The sequence below is a fragment of the Urocitellus parryii genome, chromosome 2 (genome assembly GCF_045843805.1).
Source record: "Urocitellus parryii isolate mUroPar1 chromosome 2, mUroPar1.hap1, whole genome shotgun sequence".
NCBI classification, from domain to species: Eukaryota; Metazoa; Chordata; class Mammalia; order Rodentia; family Sciuridae; genus Urocitellus; species Urocitellus parryii.
In genome coordinates, this window is record NC_135532.1 from 2,552,597 (window position 1) to 2,573,046 (window position 20,450).

General features: G+C 51.3%; 1 protein-coding gene across 1 annotated transcript in view; it reads left to right on the forward strand.

The window, feature by feature from the left end:
• Positions 1-12,399: 12,399 nt before the first annotated feature.
• Rab20 (RAB20, member RAS oncogene family) overlaps positions 12,400-20,450 on the forward strand; it is a 34,353-nt gene continuing 26,302 nt past the window's right edge. The window contains exon 1 of the mRNA XM_026399647.2: positions 12,400-13,292. Within this exon, the coding sequence (XP_026255432.2) occupies positions 13,121-13,292 (172 nt within the window). The 5' untranslated portion in view covers positions 12,400-13,120. The remainder of the gene's footprint in view (positions 13,293-20,450) is intronic.

The window sequence follows — 20,450 nt, forward strand, 5'->3', positions numbered from 1 at the left end:
GTGGATGGCTAAATGAATGGCTAAATGAATGATCGTATGATGTGAATGATAGAATTTGCAGTGTTGTAACATGTTGGCCTCAGGCTGGGACTTGGGATGGCTGCTGGAGGCCCATGGTTCTTGAGATCTACCCAGCCCAGTCTGGGCAGGCAGGAATGGAGGTTTGGAGAAACAAGTCGGCCCAGATGGCAAGGGCTGATGTTCCAGGTGAAGGACTGAGAGTTTTGAACAGTAACAATAAAACTTATCTTGTGCCCGGTATAGTGGCCCATGCCTGTAATCCCAGAAACTCAGGAAGCTGAGGCAGGAGGATTGCAAGTTCAAAGCCAGCCTCAGCAACTTAAGGTGGCCATAGCAACTTAAGGAGACCCTGTCTCTAAAATAAAGAGCTGGGGATGTGGTCAGTGGTTAGGTATCCCTGAGTTCAATCCCAAGTACCAAAAAACAAACAAACAAACAAAAACCTAACTTGGTTGCAAAGAATTGATATAAGTGAAGAAACTTGGGGTAGGAGGGGCAGCCCACAAGGAATCACAGAAAAATATGATTTTTAAAAGCAATTGATAGGTTTTTTATCTCTAGGTATGTTGTCAGTTATTGGGATTGTCAGAAACATAGTATGCAGGCAAGTCAAAGTGGCTGGGCTGCTTTCTGACTGTGTTGACAGTTTCTCTCTAAAGCAGTAACTTTTTAGTAGTGTTTCATCTAGAACTCCCTTCTCCAAAGTCCTTTGGTCTCCATAAGGGGCTGTCATGCCAGTGAATCATGTGGAATTACTAAGGTGATCTTCAAAAGCTTTAGTGTATTTGCTAAGAATTTTCTTTTTTACTCTTTCTTTTTCAGAGTGACAAGATCTAACTTAAGTTTACCATAGTGACTTAATGAGGTGAAGGACCAGCATCTAACTGCAGGAATTTGCAAACCTCAATACAAGGCATGCTGAGGGCAGGTGGAGACAGATAGAGCACAGTGACCTTCTTTAGCCCCTCAGAGCTCCCTTGTCATATAGTAAAACACACACACACACACACACACACGCACCTGGCACCTTTAATGAATGAAAACAATATAATCGCACATATTCCAGATTCTTAAATTATGTTTTCAGGTGCAATGAAAAGTTTTGAAAGCATTATGGATGCCAAATGATTTCTGAGATGGCTACAGAATCTCAGAAATCTCAGGTGGGAACAGGTTGTTGATTTTCTCTGCAACAGTAACTAGAAACTGGGTCATGTTCACAATCACAGTGCCGCTCAGGAAATGCTTGAGAATCCCTGTCCCTGTTTGAACAGGCAAGAAGTGAGTCTGTGGGGGAGAAGAGTGGAGGTGGATTGTTTTGGGAAAAGCAGGTTGCCTTCCCAACTCCAGAAGCCAAGTGGTGATACACTTCTGCCAAGTGAACCCAGTTGCCTAAGTGTTCTTAAAATAGGCTGAAAGGCAAGGTCACAAAGTACAGGGTGTAAATATTTAAACAACTCACTCACAGAAGCCACACCAAGAGATGGAATTTGGACATGACCTTCAGGTCAGTTCCCATCAATTCCAAAGCTCTCAGCCCCCAGGAAATAGGGCTCAGCTGCTGCCCCTAGTGGAGCTTGTGGGTGAGGTCTCAGAGGCTCCTCCTCCTGCTGGAACTTCTCGGCAGCTACTGCAGGTGGACAGGCATCCCCCGCAGAGCTATGTCTAGGTCCTCACTCCCAGCACCTGTGAAGGTGGTGTTGTCATGAAGCAGGGTCTTTGCAGACCATACCTGAACTCATTAAATTGAGACGGCATTAGGGTGTACCTAATCCAATGTGGCTGGCCTCCTCACAGGAAGAGAAGACAGGCAGATTGCAGGAATGCAGCTGCTAGCTGAGGAACACCAAGGTTGGCGGCCACCAGCAGGCACCCAGAGAGGCCAGGACCGCACGTCTCCTAAGCTGTTGGATAGAGCATGGATCTGGCTTCCGGCTTCCAGAAGGGAGAGAGAGAGAGCTGCATTCTATGACTGAAGGCCTCAAGGTGGTGGTGTGTTGTAGCAAAGCCCCAGGAAACTGGCATGGTAACACTGTCTGGGGGTCACTGACCCTTCTGTGGGGTCAGGCACAGGGCCTGCAGTTGGGCACAGAGATGGGTTCACAGTGTGCAGGGGCAAGAACCTCGCACCCAGGACTCTCCGTAATGCAGTTCCATCCAGGCATGTAGAGGCCTGTGCCCTTCTGAAAGAATAGGCTTCTGAAAGAGTTTTGATGCTTTGACATGAAACAACCCGAGGCCTTGAATTTTAGTTTGAAACACTCTGCCCCACAGCTTGAAGGAGCGGGTGTGGCATCAGAAGAGGTGTGCCAGGCTCTGATGGAGAGGTGTGCCGTGGGCCACGCACAGCCCTTGGTGAGTAAGTGGTTTACAGTCTCAGGTGCCAAGCTGGGGTGGGGCCCAGGGAGAGCTGTGTGCTCACCTGGCCTCTCCCTTCAGGGACTGGGTATCTGTGCTCACCAGAGGTCCATTCTAAACCACCCTGAACTCCCTGGTAAAAGCCACTGGGCCTTGCCCTTTTGAGTGGTATGCATTATTCTGGAACTTGCTTTTCTCATTCAACACTGTCAGTGAGATTTGCCATATTGATGTGTTTAGATCCAGGCCTTTTTGTTAGAGTTTCGTTACATGAATATCCCATAATTTATTTACCCATTCTACTGAAGATGAGTGCTTGTTTTTTTCTTTTATTTTTTCATGATTGTTTTTGAGGGAGAGGATACTGCGATTGAACCGAGGGGTACTTAAACACTGAACCACATCCTCCATTTTTTTTTTTTTTAAGATAGGGTCTCACTAAGTTGCTTAGGGCCTCACTGGCTGAGGCAGGAGGATCCTAAGATCAAGGACAGTCTCAGCAACTTAGTGAGACCTGTCTTTAAATAAAAATACAAAGGACAGGGAATGTAGCTCAGTGCTAAAGTGCCCCTGAATTCAATTCCCAGTACCAAGAACACATTTTTTTTTTTTGTAGTTGTTGTTAGAAAGTCTTTTGCTATTATTGAAATTTAAATTTTGTGGACTTTATGTGAGTTTTTCCCATTATAGAAAAGACTTCTTGTAGGCTAGGCGCAGTGGCACGTGTCTGTAATCCCAGTGACTCAAGGGCCTGAGGCAGAAGGATCGCAAGATAAAAGCCAGACTTGGCCAGAATGAGACCCTGTCTTAAAATAAAAAATAGTAAGGACTGAGGATATAGTTTACTGGTAAAGCACCCCTAGGTTCAATCCTCAGTATCAAAAAAAAAAAAAAAAAAAAAAAAGAAAGACTTGTGTTCTTTCTACCATGAATTCAATGACGTCTCTGAAGTCTAGGTTTGCAATTCACCTGGAATCTGTACTTGTGTATGTGTGAACTGAAGATCAGTATCTTCCTATGTGGATAATCAATTGTCCAAGCTCCCTTGTTGGACAGACCACCTTTCCCCAATGGCTTGCAAGGAGGCCTCTCAGACAGGGCTTTACCTACGTGAGGTCTGTGCAGGGCTCTGTGCTTGCCCTGGCTTTTCTGCTTTTCACCTGGGTGACGGCTGCACTGCTTTCACACTGTACCCTGATAACTGCTTTTGGTAGGGTCAGGCAAGAGAGCTCAGTGCCTTCTTAATTCTAGAGCATTTCCATCCCTCCAAAAAGAAGCCCTGTGCCCATCAGCCACCCTATTCCACCAAAGGAATCTCCTCCAGTAAGTTCAGGATCTCCACTGGCTCCCAGGGAACAGCAAACTGAGGGAGCTCACCCTTGTGGCAGATGGATAGCATGGTAGAGGGGGGGAGATGGTCACTTCTTCTCCACGCTCAGGTCCCTGGCAAGATGCTTGTTGAGACCCCCAAAAGGATCCTGGGGACCCTGGGACCAGGATCCCTGCTTTTAACTCTGGATTCAGGAAGCACCTACTCCCACCACCAGTAGGGGGCACAAGAGGCTGGCATGGAAGTCCCTGGATGACAGTATTCATTTGGGTTAAAAAAAATATCAAAATCTTAATTGGGCTGGGGATTTAGCTGTTGGTAGAGTGTTTGCCTCACATGTACAAGGCCCTGGATTTGCCTGAATCTCACAAGGTGTGTTCCAGAAGAACTAGCAAGGAGTGATGCTCACGTCTAGGAAATCTATGGGCAAGTGTCAAGTGCACTGGAAGTGCTCCGGGCCAGGCTTCTCACCCTCAGGCCTGCTGCCCACAGTGGACATCTGGCACAGTCTGCAGACATTCATTGGTCATCATAACTGGGAAGGAGTCATTCCTTAGACCTAGCAGGTAGGACGGGTGCTGCTGCAGAGCCAAAGGACTGAGGGTTGTCTGGTCAGAAATGGCAGCAGGCCCGCCCTGGCTCTGGCCATGGGCAGCTGGTTCTCTAGAATTGGTCACGGTGGGGGGTGTGGCTCGGTCTTCCCAATGGCCAGCTCCTCTCCTTTCTCCTCTCCCTTTGCCTTCTGTTTACACCCAGTCCACAGGCACTTCTGCTCCACTCCCGCCATGTCCCCACACCTGCCAGCCATCTCAACAAGGCAGGCAGAGCCGTCCTGTTGAAGACAGCCCATGCCTCTCCTCTCCTCAGTCCTCTGGCCTCTTTCCACTTATGCCAGATTAAAAGCCAAAGCCCTAAATTGTCTTCTCCCCACCCCCCACCCCTTCCTCCTGAGCCGGTGTCAACCCAGCAGCTCCCGGCCAGGTGCCCCAGGCACCCTCACCTGGCTGGGGCCAAGACAGCCCAGCAGCCTTCTGCCTCAGGGTCTCTGCACTGGCTCCCAGGTACATTCTTTCACACCACACTCAACTCCTTATCTCATTCTAACTCACTGGGATTCTTTGTCCACATCCTATTTAAAGTTTAACCCCTGCCTCTGCCTCAGCCTGCATTCCTGCCTCCCCAGCTCCAGTTTCCTTCAGCTGACATCTGCTCACCCCCCAGGAGGCTGAATAAAAAAGTTGCCTGTTTACAGGTGGGCTGTCTTTTTCCCAGCCAGGGTGCTTGTCAGGTTTGCTCATTGTTCTTCCCTGGCTCAGCATCCAGCGTCTAGCGGGTACTTCAGTTCAGCTGAAGGAATACTTAATAGATGCTTGGTTCTCTCTCTCTCTCTCTCTCTCTCTCTCTCTCTCTCTCTCTCTCTTTTAGGAAAGGAGGAAAACAGTGTAAAAGAGCTGTTCTATGACTAAGTACCTGGAATGGTCCTGAATCGTTCTGGTTGCATTTCTTTCTTTTTAAAATTTTTTTTTGTTGTAAATGGACATAATGCCTTTTAAAATTTTATTTATTTATGTGGTGCTGAGAATCGAACCCAGTGCCCCACAAAGGCAAGGCAAATGCTCTACCATTGAGCCACAGCCCCAGCTCCTGCATTTCTTTAAAAACAGGAACTACCTAATTTTCTTGGCCCTAAGGCACATTTTATCTATCAAATTGGAAAAAGAACATACTGTTAGTCCAGTGGTCTAAATGCAGGTCGAGTAAACATCTAACTTGGCATGTAAGTTAGCTCGTTTAAACAGACTCTAAGTCCTGCACCTACCTCCTCAACCCTGCTTCTTGAATATGAAGAAGGAGATTGACAGTCTTTAAGGCATTTCTATGAAGAGTGGCAGAAACGTGATATGGAGACATTCTCCTAGTTAAATTTAGGTTTCCATGGTCCTGAAAAATTCCTCTGAATTTTTCAACACACTTGCAGAATGAATTCCCCATTCCAAACTCAAGACTTGTCCTGGGAACAGTCTCCCACTGCCCAAACCCTGCTCTGGAAGCAGCAGTGTTTAACTAGATATGAGTCAGTTAAACAGCACACTTATTAAAATATGTGTGGACTGAACATCCACCACCTTCCAGGGTTGGGCAGGAGGGAAGCAAACATGAGGACCCTGCCTCCCTGGGGCTGCTGGCAGGTGAGCGTGAGGCACTGGTGAGTGTCGAATGTGCAGAGCGAGCTCCTGTGTGGGGCTCTCCTAAAAGACCAAGAGGGAGGAGAACGAGTCTGTTAGGCATCCTCAGGGCTGGTCTGTGGAAGAGGCCAACGGGAGGTAAGCCTCCCGATGAAGGAACACGGAGAGGTGCACCTAGCTGGGCCACTCAGGAGTCCTGGGACACCTGCTTGGGTGAGGGAAGGGAGAGCTTTCCCGGTGAGATGACTCCATTTGTAAGAAGTGGGGGGTGGTTGATTGCCAAGCACGTGTGGGACGGGCACTTCGGGGCCCACCAGAAGATGAATTTCTTCACTCTTCTGTGACTCAGGGGTTTCTGGAGTGCCTATTAGGTGCCACACACTGTTCACCAGGCACAGTGGGGAACACAACAGAAAGTCCCTTCCTCATGGAGCCAACATTCTAGAGAGGAAGTCAGAGCAGTTCAATATGTAAAAAAAGGTACAGTTTTAGATAGTGGGAAAACAGAGATGGGGGAGTTACTGTAGGAAGGGTAGTGAGTGGGTGTGTGGGAAGGGCAGAGAATGATGGGCAGAGTTTGCACTAATGGAGATAGGGAATAGAAGCCACAGCAGGTCTCTGAGCCGAGAAAGCAGGAGTTTGAGAGGTCAGTCTGACAACCGATGGGTGCTGAGACTGGAGTTAAGGAGGCTGCCCAGAGGTGGGTTCCAATTCTCTAGGCACGAGGAGGTTACAGACAAGTGGTGGCTGGGGAGCACAGAGAGGAAAGGAGAGAGAAAACAGGAAAGGTTTGTTCAGAAGGGAAATTCACCCTGTGCAGGGACTAACTGGACAAGGATATGAAGAGGGTGGAGGAACGAGTGACTTCACACCCAGAGGGAAGGCAGTGAGTGGTGTGCTTGGTTTTGCCATCCCCGGCTCGCTACACTGGTCACCTGGGCAGAAGGGTTTGGGAGGTGGATGCAGAAATGGACGGAGCTCAGGAGAGAGAAGCAGAGGGGAGACAAGGTTTGGAGCATCATCCTCCAAGAAGAAATAAATTTCCTCAAGGTAAAAGGGTAGAGAGAAATGTAAAAGTTGCAGGTGAGCTTTGAACATCTGCTGGATAAATGGAGAGGTATACCACCTTCATGAATGGGAAAGTATTATATTAGAAAGATATCAAGGCCCCCCAACTTACCTCCATTAATGTTTGCACATAATGAAATAAACTGATTCTAAAATTCATATGAAAGGGCTATACAGGCAACTCTGTCAAAGAAAAAGGCAGGAGAACCTACCCTACTTGTTCCAAGGCTTATTATATACCTATAATTAAGACATTGTAGTGTTGTCCGGGGTCAGAGAGTCCAGAAGTGGACCTGTGTGTAAGGAGAACTTTAGCAGGTGGTAGAAGCAAGATTACAAATCAGAGGCTGGGATTGCGGCTCAGTGGTAGAGCGCTTGCCCAGCATGTGTGAAGCACTGAGTTTTCAGCACAACATATAAAAAAAAATAAAATTAAGTCCGTTTTATTATATATATATAATTACAAATCAGTGAGAATCAGTGAGAAGGAATGGGATGTTTCATAAATGGTTTGGGGACAATTAGTTTTTAACTTCCATAACATAAAGATAAAACTTTATTTTGAAAACTCACTTCATATCCAAAGTAACTTAAAGTTGGGTTAAAGCCTTATAGGTGAAGTTTAAAACTGTGGCAAACTAAAGATGGTTGCAGTTTCTTACTATTCCTCCCTGCAGAGATGAAGGGTAGTTTCCCTACCCTTGAGGGGTGGGCCCTATGTCTCTTTTTTTTACTGACATATAATGATTGTGCATATTTCTAGGATAATGTGTGATAACACAATGCATGTCAACAACGTGTGCTTTTCAACTCAGGGTACTCATCATTCCCATCCCCACACTTATCATTTCTTTGATTAGGAACCTCCAAACTCCACTCTTCTAGTTATTTAAAAATAACTAGTCCTCCTGACCCACGTGGAAAAGTCATGCTGCAAGCTCTCCGCAGACTATCAGAGACGGTCTGGTCTTTCCCTCTTCATCTCCAGGAACATGCTGTGGAGCCCTGATCCTCCAAGTGAAGAGTCCAGCTGCTCTTCTGGAGAAAGAGGCCACGTCAAGAGCCTTGGAACTCAGGTGCCACGTGAAGATGACCACACAGGGGAGTGCTGAACACCAAGTGTGTTCAGGAAGAGTCCATTTTTGATGTTCCAGCTCCTTGAGCCCCCAGAGAAGTCGGTCCTGTATTCTGTGTGATTGCTGCTGCGTAACAGGCCCCACAGGGCCAGCACAACTACTCAGCCAAACCCAGTTGCCCACAGAACCACAGAGTCTTCAACTTTTGTTTGAAGAGACTCCATTTTGGGGGGCTTGTTATGCAGTAAAGGGTAACTGAGATCATCCAATGTTTACACTACTGTTGTGTTGAGATGTGACCCCCCCACAAAAACATGCAGCAGTCCTAAACCCCACTGCCATGTGTTTCTCCTCAAGTCCTATGTGGGACTTGAACCTAAGTGATGGCATTGGGAGGTGGGGCATTTGGGAGAGATTAAGTCACCAGGCTCCATGGGCATGGTTGGATCAGGGCCTTACAAAGGCAGGGTGATTCCTTAATGCCTTTCCACCTCTCCTTGGCCACTGGAGACTCATGGATGGTGCTTCTGAGGAATAGGCCTTTGCCATGCACCAACTCTGCTGCTGCCTTGGTCTTAGACCGTCAGTCAGCCTCCAGAACTGTGAGCAATCAATTTTTTTTATTTTTGGGTACCGGAAATTGAACTCAGTGGTACTTGGCCCCTGAGTCACGTCCCTAGCCCTATTTTGTATTTTATTAGAGACAGGGTCTCACCGAGTTGCTTAGCTTCTTGCTAATTGCTGAGCCTGGCTTTGAACTTGCTATCCTCCTGCCTCTGCCTCCAAAGATGCTGGGATTACAGGCATGCATCACTGTGCCTGGCAGGCAATCAATTAAAAAAATTTTTTTTTTTTTTAGTTGTAGAGGACACAATATATTTTTATGTATTTATTTTTTAATTTTTATTGTGGTTTCTTTGTTGACTCATAAATTTTTTTAACATTTATTTTATTTATTTGTTTTTATGTAATACTGAGGATTGAACGCAGTGCTTCGAGGGTGCTAGGTGAGCGCTCTACCGCTGAGCCTTAGCTCCAGCCCCTATATTTATTTATTTTTTTATGTGGTGCTGAGGATTGAGCCCAGTGCCTCACACGTGAAAGGCAAATGCTTTACCACTGAATTACAGCCCATCCCTCAATCAATTTTTATTATTTATAAACTACTCAGTCTTCAAGATTTTGTTATAGCAACACAAATAGACCGACACCCAGTATCTCAGAATATAACATTATTGGAAACACAGCCATTTCAGATGTCATTAATTGAGATGAGGTCATCCTGGAGTAGGACAGGCCCTTATTCAAATATGGCAGGACTGGGGCTATAGCTCAATTGGTAGATTGCTTGGTTTGCATGCACAAGATCCTGGGTTCAATCCCCAGCACCAAAAGGAAAAAAAGAAAGAAGTCAAATTTCGCTAGTGTCCTTATAGAGGAGAAAAATTTGGACACAGAGAAAAGAAACCGGAAGGAAATGGTACTCGTGTGTGTGTGGAGGGGTGGGGTGGGGATGGTGGTCACAGAGATTGCATCCACAAGCCAAGGAACACCTGGGGCCACCAGATGCTGGGGGAGGCAGGAAGGACCCTGTGCTGGGATCTTAGGAAGAGCCAGGTCCGCTGATAGCTCGACAGACAGCTAGCCGCAGAGCAGTGAGTTGTTTAGGACGCCCATGAGTTTTATGGCCCCTCAGGAAACTAAGGCAGCTGTGACAGGGAACAGACAGACGTGAGCGGTGGAAACAAGGTTCAGGGAGAACCACAAACTGGGCCCACTGGGCTGCCCCCACATGTTTTTACCTGCAGCTCTGCCTGGTTTAAGTCCAGAGGGTACGTTGCATTCCTCAGCAAACTACCCTTATCTGCTTGAGAAGTGTAGGCCTGAAACACCGCCATAACAGGAACTCAAGTTACCCTGAAGGGGTGAGGGGTTGAGCCCTTCACACACCAGGTCCCAGAACTCAGGGAGATAAGGATATTCCCCCTAACCATAGCTCTGTAAGAACAGGTTCCAATTAGATTTGGTCAGCATGGGCCAAAGTGACCTCAAGTGGTCATTGCAGTGGGGACTTTGAAAGTCTGATATCATTCTGTGGTCTGTCAAAAATCAAGAGGTGGACCCAGGCAGGCCCCCCAATTAAGCTGGAGGGAGGAGAGGACCCCTTCTCTCCTTGAGAGTGTTCTTTTCCCTGCTTTCCCATCCCTTCTAAAAACTCATGCCCGTTACTCTGAGTGACATGTCTAACACCTTTCTGACTGACTTGCAAGAATTGGGGCTTAAAGAGGAGGTCTTGGCACTGCCTCAGCTTTGCCGTAGGCCTCTGCCCTGTGACAGCTGCGTGCCTATGTGGAAAGTCAGCTTTGAAATGGACCTGAAGGCTTGTATCTGAATCACGAGGTGGTGCCTTGGCGGAAGGAGGCCCGCTATGTCAGTTTGGCGTGGGACACAGCTGGTCTCTCTCTACCACTCTCTGAACTTTAGATAATTTTCCAAAACAAGGAACAGAACTTCAAGTGAGAAGATAAGCGGATCGAGCTACATGAGGACAGGGAGAGATGTGGACAGCACGGAAGGCAGGGTGTGTGGGTCGATGGCATCACTGGGTTCGGAAACCAGTGAGTCACTAGTGGCCTTTGGTGGCAGCTTCCTGAGAGAGCTAGGCACAGAGGGAGGGCAAGGAGTGCAGGAGAAGGTGGTTGCTAGAAACATCAGGCCCTGGAAGGAAGGCGGCAGAGAGGAGAGATGTAGCTAGAGGGAGCAGCAGCAGCAAACACAAGACACCGCCCCAGCCCTGCTGTTGAATGAATTTTCTGAAAGAAAATAGATGAACAGGGACTCCTTTCAGTGTCTGAGGGGCAGAGGCCCTGCGTAAAGAGAAATCGGTTCTGAACAAGCTCTGCAGACAGCTGTGGCTTGTGGGCCCAGGCAAGCCATGCTGTGCTTCCTGCTGTATAACGCCCACTACTCCTGGACTCAGTTGTGCGGCTCCTCCAAACGGAGCTGGAGGACTGGCAGTGGAAGAAACAGCCCCCTTCTTCCTATCTGCTTCCCTCTGGGAGACTTAAACTGTTCCAGCGATTTCCTTCCCCAGCTTCAGCCTGGCTCTGCTTGGCTGAGAAAGTTCACCTGCATTTGAATACGGGGGCTACCAGATGGAGTCCCTGCGGATCCCAATTTGCAGCAAATCAACACAAACTGAAGAAGGCTGGATAGAGGGGTAGGAAATCCTCCACCTGTGGTGGGACATCAGGAACTGCTGGCAACCGGGTGGCTTTGGCTTATTTGAATACACAAAGCTGGTCCACTTCCTGTTCATCCTGAACCTCTGGGGAACAGGGGTATCAGAAAGCAAAACTCCCCAATGTTTGCCGTTAACCTGTTTCATAAATATTGAATTGACACATTTCGTTGGAAGAGGCAGTGGTAGAAGAATGAGCCCGTGGCTGAGAAGACACAGGACTGGCACTAGGGAGTCCCCTTCCTCCGGTGTTCACCTCCACCAGGATCCCAGGAACCCCGGGGAGCCTTCCCACTTTCCGCCTCCCTGCACCTGCTGGGGGAGGCATTCTTAGGCAAAGGTCCTTCCTTTACAGAAAAAGGTGTGTGTGGGGACAACTTGCTCAGGGTCACATCATCGTGCCAGTTGCCTGAGCCAAACTTCCCACTGGGTCCAAACGGGAGCATCGGGTTCTACCTCGGGCATTTTCTTTAAAAATAATTACTGAATCTTATGTGAGTCATAGCGAGTATTATATTTTAAAAGCATTTCAAGGTTTCTCATTTTAATATATATATATTTTTAAATTGTAGATGAACACAATTCCTTTATTTACTTATTTTACGTGGTGCTGAAGATCGAACCCAGTGCCATGGAAGCGCGCTACCCCTGAGCCTCAACCCCAGCCCAGGCGTCTCCACTTAACTCCAGGGCACTTCCCGATCTCGGCGGTTCCCCCACCGCCTTCCTGCCAGGTGTGTGGAGGGGAGGGCTGTGGTGAATTGGAGCTCGTATCATTTAGCAGCCCAGGCTCAGCTCCCGAGAAGGCAGGAAGGCAAACCGGGACGCTCCCGCCCCACCCGACAGCACAGGCTGCCTCCGGTACAACAGGCCCCGCCTTCCCTACCTGCCCCCAGTCCCATCCTAAAGGAGCCCGCCAAACCAATTCATCCCGTGACCTGGCTCCGCCGAACCCTATACAGCTCGGACCCTGGTAACCCGCCACCATTTTGTCCCCCGAAAACGGGCCCCTCCGTGGCTTAATAAAAGCGTGGTTGGTCCGTCCAGGTCTCTCCCCGCTCGGGCTATTTTTGCTTTCAACAGCAACTGCCAAAGTCACATTTTCTTTCCAGGCTTTAAATAGCAACGACTCTCTACTTTTTAGATATAAAATAGCAAAAAGGATTCTTGCAAAAGTAAAAACAAAACGACACTAGAAGCACCCCTACTCCCACCCGTCCGCGCCCCCGCAGGCTCTTATCAACGGGCGGCGCTGGGATGGCCTTTCCGAGCCGGCTAACTTTCCTAACGACCTTGATTGGAGGCCACTTTCGCGCACACGCAGCAAGTCCACGCAAGCCGGGAGAGGCCGGAGCGCGCGGGGAGGCCGGCTACTTAAGGCCGGCGGCGGGGGGCGTCCCCCCGGCCCCTCCGCACCTAGACGCGGTGTGCGGGAGCGGGAGCGCGAAGGCGCTCCCGGAACTCCGGTCTTCCGCCCGGGAGCAGCCCGGCCGGAGCTCGCGTCCTCCAACTCCTCTGAGCTCCGGGGCGCGGCCTCCCCGGGGCCAAGAGCGGCTGGGATCTCTGCGGAAGAGCCTCCGCCGGGGCGGGGTGAGGGCGGCCGGGACCCGAGGGGCGGGCCGGCGCCCCACGTGCACGCAGGGCCTCTCCACAGCTCCTGCCCGCGCCAGGACGCGCGCTTTCCCTCTTGCGCTCTTGCGTGGTCACTGGGGGAAGGTCCGCGCGAGTTCGGGGTCCAGCGGTCCGAGGCTGGGCTGGCTCCCTAGCTGCGTCCTGCGCTCACCGGCGGACTGGACCAGGGGAGGGACGCAGGGCTCAGAAGGTGGCTTCTTGCGGGAAGATGAGGAAGCCCGACGGGAAAATCGTGCTTCTGGGGGACATGAACGTGGGCAAGACCTCGCTGCTGCAGAGGTACATGGAGCGGCGCTTCCCCGACACGGTCAGCACGGTGGGCGGCGCCTTCTACCTGAAGCAGTGGCGCTCCTTCAACATCTCCATCTGGGACACTGCAGGTGAGAGCCGGCGCCTCTCCGCCAGGTGGGCTCCCTGGGGGCTGGGGACGCGGGACTTCCAGCCTTTTGGAAGCGTCCCAGCCATGTGCAAGGCCCGACCTCAGGTGGCAGATGCCCTCTTCTCTGTTCTCACTCGTCCTCCTACGATGTTGGGGAAAATACCTGTTCCCACTCTCAGGGAAAGCTCACCGGCTCCAGGAGAACCTGGTGGTCACTTAGGCCCAGCGGCGCTTAGCTTCCAGAGCTGCCTTCCTGGCCCCGCTGCTCACTGTAACCAGACACACTTGTTTGTATTTTCAGTTTTTAAGTACCCTCCGGAATACAAATTCACCTGATGCTCACAGTACCCTTGAGGGGCAAGCGGCGCTGACATTATTACCGCCCCCCCCCCGCCTTAACAGAAGAGGAAACTGAGGCGCAGAGCGCTGGCCCTGCTGGGTTTGGTTAGGAGATAAGAAACAGAACTGGTCTCCTCTTCTGTGGTTCAGTTTATCCTCTGAGTTTGGAATGATTTTCTGTTGGAACATTTTAAAGATAGGTAGGGAATTATTTTTAGTGTGTGTAGTGTGATTTGTTCAGAAATACAACTCAGATAGTTTGATTCAAGTTTTCAGTTCCACTTTATGAAATAACACTGGCAATTGTAGTGTTGTAATGGAATTTATTTCCTTCCCCTTGAAAAAGAACACGATATGGTAAGTGAGAAAGTGAAGAAACTTGGAAATGGATGACACATTTCCAGCAAGTGTGAGGTTTTGGACTCTGAAACTTGAAAGTTCTGACTTCTTTTATGTCAGCACTTTAAAAAGTGATATACCCAAAGGTCTTGTCCAGAATTTCTAAATTGCTATCTTGGGTGCATGAATCTGCTGAATACACAAGATCATAGCAAATTCTCTGTTTAAAACTGAATTAATGAAGTTCTCTGGTGAACTTCCACCGCTTCCTCCTCCCTCTTGCTGTCTGTTTTTATGGTGGTGAATGTATGGACTAATTTATTTGTAGTCATCTTGGGGAAACTGTTACCCAGGGGAACACATGCCGTCCCCTGACTTTTCTCCAGCTCTGACCCCACCCAGGCTGAGGGCAAGGTTTCTCTAAGATCTTTTTCTCCAGCTGACTGCCTCGAGTTGAGCATTTGGTGACGTTGAGTGTTTGGTGACGAGTGCTAGCACCAATACACACTCTGGAGGTCAGGTTGAATCAGAGTTCCAGTACATGTCTGCCAGTCTCCTACAGCACTTCACCCTTTGTGTCTTTTATTGATTGGGGGACTTCCCTGCCATCCTAGGTGTGGCACTAGGGGCCCCCACTGAGAGCAGGCTCTGAGTTGTGGTGACAGATGGGGCTCCGGTGTTGGAGGGCATGAAGTAGCAGTTTCACTTTGGCCACTTTCTTCATCAGTGCCAAGGACATGGTGCATCCAGGATATTAGTCACCAGAGGATTTGTAATACTGCTGATGTGGTGTCCTAGGTATCTTGCTGGGTCCTGGGGGTGGCGACTCACTTCCTGGCTGCCTTGGTGGCTGCCTCCTGTTCCTGGAACCCTAAGTGGGAGCTCAGATGGGCTCCACAGAACACAGGGTGGAGGGGGCTCCTCTCCACATTCCTGAACTCACACCCAGGGCCACCAAAGTCCAGAGTCAGAGTCAGTGCCCAGGTCACCTCTGTCCCTGCCTCCTCAGTGACTCACTGAGATTATGGAGTACTTGGAGGGAAAAGAGACACAGGAATAGATGTCTTTTCAGAATTTCAGAAAACCCAGAAGTCTAGCCTTGAATGGGCTTGCTGTTTTTTTTTTTCCCTGTCTTTTTTTCTAGTTCCTAAGTTTTCTTTCCACCCCACACATTGTTGTTTCAGTGTGATTTTCATGTCGGAGGCAGAAGAGGACAAACTGGGTGATGAACCAGCAGTTTAAGCTGCTTTTAGTGGGTGTGGGTGCAGGTGTGTGGCGGCCTGTGACAGGAAGAACATGCACAGGGTCGGCTGTTTTACCCTTGGCACATGTTTTCAAACATACAAGATATAGGACCTGGCTGCGTGGCCTCAGGGTGGGGTAGAGGGTGGAGCAGGACATGAGAGAGGGGATTTGCTGGCCCGCTAAGTATTGTATCTTATTCAGTTGACACAGAATTTTTCAGAGGCAGGACCGACTGTGTGTGAGTGTGTGTGTGTGTGTGTGTGTGTGCGTGCGCGCGCGCGCGCGCGGGCGCATAAAAGATGGGGAGTGGGAGCAGGAGGAAGGTGAGCCGCTGGGACCTTGTCTGTGTCCAGCCCTTCTCCTTCCACTTATGCCCTGGTCGCTCCCAGCCCTTGTCTGAGTGGGTACACAGATTGGAGTCCTCTCTCTTGTGGGTTGATTAGTCTGGAACACAAAAAAAGGTTGCCCCAAGAGGGGACAGCCCGAGGGGAATATCCCCCAGCCTCTTCTTTGCCACTGGTTGGTCAGAACGTCCCCTGATGTCGCCCATCATCAGCAGATACAGACTGGGCTTCTGCGGCCGCTGTTAGGCCCACTCTCTTGCAGCCCTGACCTGCACAGGCCCATTGGTCCCTGCGCTGTGGGAAAGGCAGGCATCGAGAGAGCACCGCAGGGCAGAGGAAGGGGAGCAGTGTGCCTTACAGCCCCAGGAAGGCTCACCCTGCCGCTGCCTCCTTCCCGCTGTGTCCTTCCTCAGGCTGCTGCCCTGAGAGAGGGGGGCACCAGACTCAGCCTCCTGTGGAGGAGGAGCATAGGGAAGCAGCTAAGAGCCCAAACTGGGTCCAGGTCCATATGCGAAATCCCCACCCCCACGGCTGCTGTTGGGAGTGGAGGATGGGGATTTCGCATATGGATCTTGCATATGGATTTCGCATATGGATCCGGGGAATAGGGACTGTCATAGGCAGGATAAGGAGTCCAGGTCCTGATCTCTTCAAGAGCCCTCTGGGAGGGATGCTCTGGCCTTTTGGGCCTCCCAAAGCACTGGCCAGAGGCTGTCCAGTGCGCCCATACCTCCTCTGTGGGGAGGCTCTCCCTTTTGAACACTCCCTGCAGTATGGATGGCAGTGTCCTAAGTCACCAAGTGCCCTTTCTGTTTGGGCAAAAGTTCTTCCCTCCACCTCTTTCTTCCACATTTTAACATAAACAAAGGGGCTGAGCCACTCCCCAGGGCTCTGCCTAAACCCCCAGCTAAACACCTTCACCTGCAGGTTTGCTTGCCACAGAGCCTCAGGGTGCGGTCAGCAGGGCCTTCTCACCCTGTCCCCTTTCTCCCAGTTTCCAGTAACATGTCGCTCATCTGCAGCCTTAACCAGCAGGGCCTTTAAGTCCACATTTCCACCTGTGCCTACGCATGCCAATTTAGGGACTCAGTAGGGGTTTTCTCTGCCACACTCCTGTGACTCTGATTCTTCACCCACAGAGCTGTTATATCCATTTTTCTTTCTCTTCCTTCCTCTCTCTTTTTGTTTCTCTTTCTTCCCAGGAGAGCTCCACCACTGAGCTATATCCTCAGCCCTTTTTAGGTTTAATTTTGAAATGGGTCTTACTAAGTTGTGGAGGCTGGCCTGAAATTTGTGATCCTCCTGCCTCAGCCTCCCAAGTAGGTGGGATTGCACGTGTGGACACCATGCTTGACCTGTTACATCCACAGTTTCTACTGATGTCTGTTAGAGGGATCTGTCTTTTTTCCTTTTCCAGCTTCTAGAGCCTGCCCCTATTCCCAGGCTTCCCGCAGAAGCCCAGTTTGTATCTGCTGATGATGGGCAGTGAGTATGGTGGAGGCTACCCGTGTTTCCAGGCTTCCTCCCCTCCAGCCTCAGAGCCAGCAGTGGCCACTCTGAGAGAGGGGACTCACTCTGGTCCTGATGCTCCTTCCTGCCTCTTTGCCGTGTAAGTGGCCCTGTGATGAAGCAGACCCATCTTGCAGGACGGGCCTAATCGCATCACAGCCTCCACCCCTTCCACCTAACCTGACATTCCTGGGGCCCAGGGATTGGGACATTTTGGGGAGCCCCTGTTCTGCCGACCACTTCTGACTTTTCCTTATCTGTAAAAAGGGGTGACCGAGGCATCTACCCAGGTGTTGGTGGGGATCCGGGAGTTCATGTTGGCAAAGTTCTCAGAGCAGTGCTTGGGGTGAGGAAGGGCTGTATGCATCTTTGCTAAGTGAGTGACCGTCTCCCAGCCCTGAGCGGCTGGGACCTTAATAACTACAGGCAAGCAAGTCACAGAGGGCACGAGGCTCAGTGGGCTTCCAGTAACTTGCTCTATAAGAAATGCAGAGGTTAGAGGGGGGAAGTGCTGGTAGTTCAGTGACCAGCGTTTGCATGAAGGGCACTCAGTGATGGGGGACCTAGGTGTCGGGAAGGCCTGTTGGGATTCAATCCCTCTCGGCTTGGAACCAAGTAGAGGCCCAGTGATGATGGGTGTGACCCACAAGAGGTGAAGACCGATTTTCCTTTTTCTCTCCATAATCCTCTATGAGGACACGGCTTCTCTGCTGTCTCAGCTGGGAAGTGTGAATTTGCACGGGAGCCCAGGGACAATAGTGTTCTGGGTATGAGAAGCCCAGGTCACATAGATGTGTGGAGATGTCAAACAGAGATGGACCAGCCTTCTGTCCCTGTAGTCAGAGGACAGTGGTGAGTGGCCATTGTACCAGAGGAGTTGGGGGACAGATGGCTCTGGAGTTCCTGTGACATAGGCAGGGACTGAGAAAACTGGGGCTGTTTGGTAACTTCGGAACCGTAGGACTGCTTTCCGAATGCTGGAAGGTTGTGCGTGGAAAAGGGACCCAAGCCTTGTTCTGCTCCCTCCCCCTCCAGCCCCTGGAACTAGTTTTGTTGTGTGGGAGGACAGAGGGGTGGATCTTCTCAAGCCCTGTGCCCCCAGAGTGTGTGGGCATCGTGGCCGGGCCCCATGCCAGGCTCTCACCCTCATGTCCTTTCTTCATCCCCACGTGGGTCCTCCTGGGGGAGATTGGCCAGACCGTGCTGCAGACCAGCAGATTGCCTGAGGGGAGCCAGTGTTCCTGAAGTTACACCATGACAGACACGGTGACAGGCCAGAACCCAGACCTCGCTCTTCCTGCCGCTGTGAAGTTGGGATCTGGATGTTGACGGGGCTAGACCCAGAGGAGCAGCCCCTTCCCTCCTAGCCCACGCTTAAGGGTCTTGGGAAGGGCTGGGCGAAGGTTTGGGGTGTCTCCACCATGAGCCTGTGCAGGCTGCGGGAGACAGGGAGCAGCTTTGGGGTGGACACTTCTTACTCTCTGCATGAGACCTGGAGCCATTGCTTGGATTGGTGCCTCCCAGTAGTTGATTCCTGGGGGTGAAATCTTGGTGACGGGAGGAAGCTTTGGGCGCTGGCCTGTGCAGTTAGATAAGCAGCCTTGGTGTCCTGTGAGGGCTCTGCTGTCTGGGGAAATCCGCGGAGGGGAGGGTGGTACCCAGGTGAAATGCCATGGGAAAGGCACTGGGCCGTCCTGGGGCCCGTGAGCCCCCTTCCCCCTTCCACTGCACCCAGACTGCAGCCCCGACCCCATGCAGCTGCCCTAGGTAGGGGAATGAATTGGGGGTCCTGTGTCAGGTGGGGTGTCAGCAGTGGAGTCAGGGGTGATGTTGTGGGTGAGCCTGGCGGTGGCTGTCCTCGGCAGGGACCCCAGAGCTGCTGACAGTGGGTACTTCACTCTCCTGCCTGCACACAATTCAGAAGAGCCCTGGGGGATGGGTGCAGAGTGGATAGACAACCCCCAGAAAATGGGGTGAGGGGCCGAGTCACTCACTTGGCAAAGTTGCATCCAGCCCTTCCTCAGGGCCAGTGGCCGTACCCAGATGAGGCTTCTGAGGCGCCTCAGGTCGTGACGGGGTGGCCCTCAGCCTGGCAGCTGCTGTGGCTGAAGGCAGACCACCTGGTGGGTGGCGTCCCCTCCCGGTCCCAGGGCATTGCCGGGGCTGCCTCCAGCCGTAAGCCAGGCTTTACTGGCACAGCGCCACATCCACGTGCTGTGGGACACGGTGGTGGCTGCACGTGTGCGTAGCAGAGACTGTGGAGTTCAGAAGGCCAAGGTCTTTACAACCCACCCCTGCAGGAAGCTTGTTGACCCTGGGTTGGGTCATGTGAAGGAGAAAACTCTTCCCTAAAATGTTAGGAACAGAAACTTCCCGGAGTCTGTCTTTGACGATGCTGGGAACGCCGGTTTCGCTTGACCTCCACACAGCACGTGTGCACGGTGTGCTTACTGAGCCGGTCCGCAGGGAGGGTCAGGGCCCGGGTTTAAGATTAACAGCTCCTACTGAGAGGATCTGGAGAACATTCCAGATTAGGTTTGGGGTCTAGACGTTCATCCTGCAGACCCTGTGCTGGGAGGTGGACCCACATCCTCCTCTGCTGGAACTGGGGCACCTTTAGGGTGCAGGGCTTCTTGGGCACTGTCCTCTGCCTTGTTGACCAAGTGTGGTGGCCTGACGTGTGTGGGTGGAAAGCCAGGTGAAGAAACTCAAGTGTCTTGGTTCAGCAGGGGTGATGGCAGGAGTGTTGGCAGCCACACCTCACTCAGAGGTTTTGGAGCCTGGTGGAGGCCTATGAGCAGCTCCTGGGTGAGAGGCTCGGCCCACAGCCCCCTGTGTGTGGGGTGCCCTGGAACCCCAGGTGGGGAAGGTATTTACTGGTCACAAGTCAGTGGGTCCAGGAGGAACTGGGCTGATGAAGGTCAGCTGTGCTTGTAAACTGTCACCTGAACCACAGCAAAAGCCTCTAGGAGTGCTTTATCTTGAAGCCCTCTGGGGAACAGAAAATGATGATCACAAATTCAGCTTGCCTCTGCCTCATTCAGGCGTCGTGTGACTCCCCTCTGACACAAGCACAGGTTAAATGACTGTTTATTCTCAGAACAGTGGCTTCCTCTCCATGACGGCAGAGTGTCAGGGTCAGGCAGGCCCGCCCTGGCTCTGCTCCGGTCCTCCTCGTGCAGGGGTGCCGAGAGGCTTTCTGGGGGGCTGCAGACCCTGCCTCTCCTCGCTTGGAGCCCTCCAGCCCCTCCTGCCGCAGCTTCCCCAGGTCTTCTCGGCAGGCTGTCGCCCAGCTCTGCCGGGCAGGTGTGCCCTCCTTCCAGTGTCCTCTCCCCAGAGCCCATGGGACGTTTCCCCATCTTTCACTCCTTCCTGCAGGGCTC